The sequence below is a fragment of the Chenopodium album genome, chromosome 2 (genome assembly GCF_948465745.1).
Source record: "Chenopodium album chromosome 2, dcCheAlbu1.1, whole genome shotgun sequence".
NCBI classification, from domain to species: Eukaryota; Viridiplantae; Streptophyta; class Magnoliopsida; order Caryophyllales; family Amaranthaceae; genus Chenopodium; species Chenopodium album.
Window position 1 is genome coordinate 7,529,013 of NC_137835.1, and position 8,623 is coordinate 7,537,635.

Genomic DNA, 8,623 nt, shown 5'->3' on the forward strand with positions numbered 1-8,623 from the left:
CTACATACATACCTGTATTTTATTAAAGATAACTCTAACTAATCAATAACCACGACAAAAATCCATTCACTTGTACTTATTATTTTGATCTGACTTTTGTTATTGTGTGTGTATATATATATATATATATATATATATATATATATATATATATATATATATATATATATATATATATATATATATATATATATATATATATAAGCGGTCCCCTAAATTAAGTCTAATTACTCCGTAATTTACTAGAAATTATGTATGTATTGAAATTTCTCGTGAAGTAATAAAGTTCCTTATGATTGGCCTATGTATGCAACTCTAAAGCACGATTGCTTTCGTATGCTAAGTATTAACTACTCAACTCAATACTGCACTTTGTACCATACTACAGCATTACAGCTCCTTCATAAAGGCCAACGGCCATACCTTAGCCGGCTTTCTTGGGTAACTGCGTGGCATGCATGCAACTTATTAGTGATCACTACAGAATACTTACCTACGTTTTCTTAACCTCTATAATTTTATTTTATGTTTTTGTGTTTAGAGAGCCACAGAGGCAGGGGCAGGTGATATGAATCGATCTCATAATCTCATGAAATCAAAAGGAAGGTTTTAACCAACTGAGCAATCCCTCACTCTCTTCTTAAATTAATCAATATAATATAATAGCTTATAAACATTGCAATTATTGTTTCCTAAAATTAATAACTAATTACTTGATTGAGTTGTGGATTGAACTAAATCTAATTACACTCCCTTCATTATTCGTTAATATTTGTTGATCTCATTTAATTAATTAGATTGGTTTTTTTTTAAGACAGAAATTCTTTGACTACGTATGATAAGTATTAATTGATACATACATATACTACCTTCGTCCGTTACAACTAATATGTTACGGAGGTATAAAAACAAAATCACATACTTGTAGCAATTTGAAATTGGTTTGGTTTGTCTAGCTTGATGAGTTGTTTCAAAAACAGGCCTAAAAAAAGTTGTTTCAAAAACATGAATGAATACTTAAATTACATATATTTCAATATATTGTTGCTAAAAAAAAGGCAGGTGAGACAAAATTAAGAAAGAAAGGGAGTAGTAACAAACCCTTGTTGATATAATCATTATAGTTAAAAAAACATTAGACCAATCAGATCAAGGACCTTCTCATAGATTGAAACTTGTGCATTATGCAATATAGTATATATATAGCTAATCAAAGAACATCACAATATGATAGTACATGATACAACTTACAAGTATAAATCTATATGAACATCGATCATAAGATGATAATTGGTAACCGTTCTCCAAAAGGAAGATTTATTACACACCTTCATAATTGCTTACATATGAAACAAACACAATGAAACAAACACATATATAGTAGTACGTAGAAACATATTGTACTACGTAAATATTTTTTCTTAGTAGGATATTACGCATTCAAATGGTCTTGGCATGATGATAAGGTTGCAAATGACAAGCAGTTTCATGGACAAGTGAAACCAGCGGGGTAGTTGCAGCCACAAGCATTAAGAAGCAAGCTTAGAGAAAGAGGAACGTTGAGGTTGATGCCTAAGACGTTAGCTCTAAGGGCAGTGCAAAGGCAAACCGCAGCGTCGAGATCAACAAGGCCTTGAATAAGGCTACAACATGGCTGCTTAGGAGGGGTTCCAATAATTACCCCGAGCAAACCATTGAGCACATTGGCACATACCTTTAGTTTAAGGGTATCAATAGGGCATTTGGAATGAGGGTTTGTCGCGGAAACCAAGGAGAAAAAGAGGAGATTAAGAGAGAGGAAGAAAATGATGGTCATATTGGTGCTCTTTGAAGCCATTTTTAGATAAAAGGATGGGTTTAGGGATGATAGTTAAGAGTAAGGAAGGATAGAAGGATTTTACTTGTTGTGAAGATATATTTCTAAGTAGATATGGGAGGGTATTTATAGGCTCTAATGCTTCATGGTGGAATTATTATTTATAATTATAATTTCATAATATGAATTAAAATAAAGAATTAACACATCATATGTACTAATTTTTCAATGTTAATCATATGTACTAATTTTTCAATGTTAAGGGCACACAATCCAAGATACATGTAACGTCATACACATTCAATTTGTAAAGATGCATGGGGTTTGACTTTGAATTTCTACAAATTTTCGGCCATGTTGCGGCTATAGAATCTATTTTATGGAAAGCGATTAATAAAATTAATGGATGAAAGTAAAATGATGGAGTGGATGTAGATTATGACGGAGGAGGTATTAACTTTCAATCAGGGGGAAAAACCCCCCAAAAAAAAATTGAGACAGATTCTCACAGATAGAGAAAACAAAACAAAAGCAAATCAAGCAAATTAATAAAATTAAAGAGAAATGGTCAGAAATATCTAAGAAAACTAAAACCGAGAGGAGAGAGAAGAGATAAAAGGAGGCAGCTTATGCTTTACTTCGTATAAGTTACTCGTATTGTTGTTGCTTTGTTAACAATGATAATACAAAATATGACACGAACTAGAGACAAATTACTCGTATTCATGGCAAAAGAACTCCATAAAATATTTTTTTGCTTGCTAAAATTCAAGAATATACATTAATATCAGTGTTCTTATTCAAAAAATTACAAATTCTACGTGTATAAAACCCAATGACACGCTCCTAGAAACATTGACGGTGTGTTTGGATTGAAAGAAATGGAAGGAAAGAGAAATGGAGAGATGTGGTATCTTTTATTTGGATAGCAAATGAAAAAGGAAGGGAATTGGAGGGGAGAGAAATGAAATGATTAAATTATAGGAAATTGATCCCTTTGACAATTGGGATATTTAGAAGGAAAACTCACCATTCTTCCCTCCCCTCCTCTTCTCCTCCCTCCCCTTTTTTTCATTCCCCTTTCTTTATCCATACAAATTGTGAGACTGCCTAAGTGCCTAGAGTTGAAATTCACCAAACTAGAAGCACTAACTGATTGTGGCGGTGGGACAAGAAGAGACCGATTAACTTAAGGTTTCATTGAGAATAATGGAAAACGTGCTTTATAAATTTTGTTACTTTTGAAATATTTAAATTTGATGCATCCCTTCACTACATTATAGTATTATACCATCTGGTATACGGAGTATTATTTAGGAATTAAATGGATGAAGTAATTGTTCTTCCCTTTAATAAAATTTGCGGCACAGTATTTATACACTTTGGTATTGAAAAGATCAAATTACCTCCAAGGTTAAGGGCTAAATAATCTACATATCAGATTAGCTTTGTCCAAAAATATCCAATTCCTGCTTGCTACAACAGTGCAGCTGCACGTCACGCTCACACCGAGTTCTGCTGGTTGCTGCACTCAACACCCGGCCTTCTTCACGAGTGAGTCCAAGTTTTCTTCATTTGGAATGAATACAAGTCCAACTTATCAGCGATGACGTATTTGAAATTTTGGTCCAGAAATAGGGCCCATTTCTACGCCACTGGCCCTAGTAATGTAATATCCTCAGTGAGAATTCTCCAAACTACCACTTTAAGAAGTACTTAAAGCAAATTAAGCTTTAAACGTATAGAGTAGTGCCTCTAACCCTGCTTTATCAACCATAAGAGTATTAGACCTATGATCAGATCTTCGTTCCTCTCCCCTAATGCCCTGACCTTAGGCCGGTTATGTATGTTTACCTTATCCCCATCTTCATAGGTCTCATCAGGAAATTTGATGAAAATGGCAGTGATGGCACATAGATACACCCAATGTCCTATACAAGCTTATCCCCATAACAGACATTCAGTCATTCATATAACTTAAATGCTGTATAGTTTCACAAACATTCAGTCATTCATATAACTTAAATGTGTATAGTTTCACAAGTATATGCTTACTCTGAATTTTCATCAGTAATATGCAAATAATTGTCCACTGCAATAACATGAAAAATGGATTTGTTTGGTTGTTAGGACAAGCTGTCCCCAAGATATAGGAACTTATGAGTATTACATATACCATTCAAAAAAATAAGTAGCATCACATTATGACATTAACAGAAAAGTTGCCAAGCATATCCATATCAATCTTTAAAACAAAAACATGTCAGACCTTTATTTTAATCATCCAAGAGCTACTGATGGGCATAAAATGTAAAATGAAGACCATTTAGCTGAACAACATTTGTGAGACAATCGTTGGAGTTGATGCATCTATGGTTCTTCACCGAGCTCTACCCTCAAGTTGTCATATGGATAAACCTTTGGAGTCTGGTCATCACAAAACCAATAACAGTGAGCAATTAGCTAGGATTGGAAAATTTTCAAACAGTAGAAATTAGCCTGTTATTTGAAAGATGTTTGAAACAAATCCATATGACAAATATAGATCACCCTCAAACTGAGCGATTTCTTTCACATGAAATTTTTGAAAAAGCATGTATAGTTAGCAGATTGCAATTCAGGTGATACCTTCATCTCCTATAAATCAATAAGATCTGAAAACAAACTTTAGCTTCACTAAGAAAAGATATTTCACCTAGAATGACGTAAAGGGGGGATCTAAATTACAAACTCAAGCAAGCAACCCAGCAGGTGGGTGTGACAATAGATGGGAAACACAATATAGTAGAAAAAGAGACCATCAGTGTGCCAGCATCAAGTTGTTGAAACCAGCACACAAGCAAAAGTAAACAGAAAAACAACCGGAAAACCAAAAATAGTAGAATAAGTACTTGTAACCACTCATGCTGCCTGTAAGTTGGTCATAGTTTACAATGACCTTAACGTCACTCCAACCTAGCATATGGCAGTGAAAAAACACCCTGCAGTTTCACAATGGCTTAAAAGTCATACTACGAAGTTAGGCCTTGTTCTTTTGAGCTGAGCTGAACCTAAACTGGAAAATAAGACCCAAAAAAAGGTCCTTGAAGCCTCGTCTAGCCTAAACACCCCCCACCCCACCCCACCCCACCCCACCCCACCCTCGACACACACACAAAAAAAAAAAAATTTAAAAAAAAAATCCAGCCATGTTAAGGAACATATGCACTGATCACATGGTATACGGGACCTGCTGGGACACCTAATATTAGTAGTGAGTTTGTTTGAGTCAACATACATCGCTGTCTAGAACTTTAGAAGGTAATACACTACATGTAAGTGATGTAACAGTGCTCCCACCCAAATTTGAGATTTTTAACACCCACAGCTAGCAGCTAGTAGAGATGAACACAGTAGTTTATCTTGTCAATATATTTCCAATGTCTAGGAGGAATCAGAGTGATCAGACTACATGTATCAGTGCTTCTACCCAAATAAAGAGGCAACTAGGGTCTAGGAACCTGAGCTAGCAGCTTATACAGATGGACACAGTTTTACAGATCAGCATGAATTTTTTTTAGTAATGCTATAGTATAATTAGTGTTTTGCTTTGATTAGGTACTTGGCAAGGTCAGAATTAGAACCCTGAAGACTATAGGCAGTGGAGCGTTCTTTTCAATATTTACTGGAAAGAATAAGTGCTTATGAAATTTATACCTAACATCTTGTTATCAGCAAGTTATATAGGAAAAATACTATTGCAAGAATGAAAAAGATCTAAATTAGGTGCACCCTTTCAATGTTTTGTTTGCTTTTGGCCTTTGGTTCACTTGGAACAGGAGAAATTTTTGGACCATTATCAGTATAAAGTTATAAACATTCCTATATCCTCATATTCAAACCATTGCTCCAGAGCTGATACGAAATGGTCTTCTGCCAAAAGGAACCAACTGCAGAAGTAACGCCATACCCTTCACTACGGAATCCTCCTTTGTTCAGTTCAAGATTAACATTGATGCCTCTTTTATATCCCCCTCTCAACCCTTGTCAAGAAGCAGTTTGTAGAGATTGCAAGGGTCCATAGATTCAAGGTATAACCTCTATGAGTATTGCACATGCAGAACTTATAGGAATCATTGAATTACCCAAACTCTAAACTGGATTAACAGCTGGTAACCTTGTATACTGTCTGTCTTGTAGCCTTTCAAGAAATTTCTGAGCCTTCCTGAGATAACTCAAGGCATCAAACTCAGATTTCAAATTGCAGGGAGAACCTGATTCCATCCTAAGTACCAGTCCCATATTCAAAGGAGGAAGCATCAACATGCATCGGATGTTTTGCTACAAGAGCAAGGAAGCCCTTAACTCAGTGTAATCAATCTTTTATTTTGCCTGGGTGACTCAAGGCTTTTACAAATAGACTCTCAAAGATTCAAACTAGCACTTTTGTTGATCTTGGCGACAGTAGTACTAATCTTGGCCAAGATATAAGCACATCTGTAATCCTAAGGGGTGTAAGCTGTAATAGACTAGGTTTCAGACTTCGTATTCCAGAATTAACGAGACAGATGAATAAAGATTAAAGCTTGGGTGTTTGATTGTTAATGGCAAAGCTTAAGGCTATTACTCTCTCTATAAATTTAGGTTACTACTCTCTTAACCTAGTTCCTCACGATTCACACATTACATCTACTGCCATGCCACAAGCTATTTATACTCAAGCTCACTACAAAGGTTATTCTAACAATTAAAAAAGTTTGTCTCTTATCACAACAGAAGGTCAGCATGCTCAATTGAGTCAATTCACAAAGATAATGTTGCCAATTTAAGCCAATAAACAATGACCCAAACTACAACAACGGTCGAAACTTAACCATGCCATCTAAGAAACAGGTGATTGTGCAGGAATTGGGAAGGAAAACAGTATCAACCTTGCCCAAATATCCAAAATTTGGCAAGAAGTGTATGAGCAAAGCGTAATTGAATCCTAAAGAAAGTACTATTTATAACCAAGTATTCTATACAAATTAAGGAAAATGGTGCATACATGTATGTATAAATGTCAAATGTAGCAAACCAAATTAAAATCAAATCATCGGATAAAACCCTAAATGAAAAAGTAAACTTACAAAGGGATATTTAGAAGCTTTATCATTCCAGACAGCGGCCAATCCGAGAGTAGCAAAGAACCCTAATCCACCGCATAACCAAGCCAATGCTTCGTACTAAAATTCCCAAACCAAACATTTTCAAAATTAAAATTGGAAAATCAATTATTTTTTAATTAAAAAAAAGAATGGAAAATGGAAGGAAACCTTTCCAACAGTGTCGGCGATGCGATCTATGCAAGGTTCAGGGAATGGAGTACCGTTATCCCACACCAGCTCATCGTTCACCGGAAGCTAATTATTCCCAGAAAAATACAAATTAAATAAATTCCGATAAATACATAAACTGATTAATCAGGAAAAAAAAAAGAGGAGAGAGAAACCGGCTTGTCGGGGACGATGTGCTTGCCGACGGGGAGTCCCATACCAGAACGTTGACGGAGGGAGTTGGCAACGGAGCGGGAAACCACACCATTTCCACCCAGTATTGCTGACCCTACTTTGCTGAGTCTTCCTGCCATTTGATCTTGATCTTGATTTTGATTTTGATTTCTCTCTCACCGGCGACTAGACTTGGGGAGTGATTTGTTTGTTCACTATTAGCCAAGGGTAGGAGCTTGATTGTTCCAACCATATGGTTCATTCTCAAGTTAGTGCTTCATTTCACTCTCATCTCCTGGGCCGGTATTGGATAGTCCATTGGGTTATGTGTTTTATAAACAACTCCCAACTACAATTTTTAAGCGATGATCCCAACTTTTTTTTATTTTTTATGACTTATATCCATGGGTGAACAAAAATTCAAGGTATCTTGAATCAGAATTGAAACCAGTTAGGAATTGCAGGTTTCGAAAGTATAAGATGCTCCGGGTAGTAAATTAGAGATCATGTTGCAACAGGTTTCGATTCAGGTTCTCAATTGGTCTTAGGTGATAGGTGCAACAAGGGAGGGCCTAAAATGCACGACCCAAATTAATAACCCAGACAACATATATGCGATCCGCCAAAATCAACACTACGCTCTACAAAATGAACATTTAGTAAAAAAAAAATATGAACATGAAAAAAAATGAACATTTACTAATAAAAAATGAACACGTAAAAAAAATGAACATTTAATACTTATAATGCATATGATTCATAATCATATTATTTTTTATTTCTTCAAATTTTTATGTTCATAATTAAATTCATTATATTCATAATAATATTTTATATGTTCATATATAATTTCAAATATTCATAATGTAAATATGTGTTGTTCATGAAATATTAATTAAATCTGTTTATGCATATGTTGTCTTTCTTAAATGTTTATATTCATATGTTTTTACGTATATGTTCACCTTTTAAATGCTTATATTCACTTTAAGAAAACCAATGCTTACGTTCATATTTTGAAATGTTATGTTCACATTCTGAAATGCATAAGTTCATATTTTTTTTTATGCATATGTTCACTTTCTGAAAAGCTAATATTCACATTTAGGGGAACCTATGCATATGTTCATATTTTGCATGATTATGTTCATTGATAAAAAAAAAATGCAGAAAATCAAATAAAATTCAATTCATTAGAATTAAGAAAATTATATATAACCTCCGTTAACATTTAGTTACAACTTTGGAATATTTTATGTCTCTCAAATAAAACCCCAAAGTCGCAACTAAATGTTAACGGAGGTAGTATAACCTAATCAATCGAAGTTAATCACAAAGT

The 8,623-nt window shown here is 34.5% G+C and overlaps 2 protein-coding genes across 2 annotated transcripts; both read right to left on the reverse strand.

The window, feature by feature from the left end:
- Nucleotides 1-1,486: 1,486 nt before the first annotated feature.
- On the reverse strand, nt 1,487-1,837 carry LOC145567691 (14 kDa proline-rich protein DC2.15-like). Its single transcript, XM_081627046.1, has one exon. The coding sequence runs from the start codon at nt 1,835-1,837 to the stop codon at nt 1,487-1,489; it is 351 nt and encodes a 116-aa protein (XP_081483172.1).
- Nucleotides 1,838-3,892: 2,055 nt separating this feature from the next.
- LOC145581675 (NADH dehydrogenase [ubiquinone] 1 beta subcomplex subunit 8, mitochondrial-like) lies at nt 3,893-7,476 on the reverse strand. The gene is made up of 4 exons (XM_081638702.1): nt 7,287-7,476; nt 7,111-7,197; nt 6,925-7,020; nt 3,893-4,243 (listed from the first exon to the last, which is right to left on the reverse strand). Exons 1-4 carry the CDS (start codon nt 7,422-7,424, stop codon nt 4,187-4,189), a joined length of 378 nt encoding a protein of 125 aa, XP_081494828.1. The 5' UTR covers nt 7,425-7,476; the 3' UTR covers nt 3,893-4,186.
- Nucleotides 7,477-8,623: the final 1,147 nt, after the last annotated feature.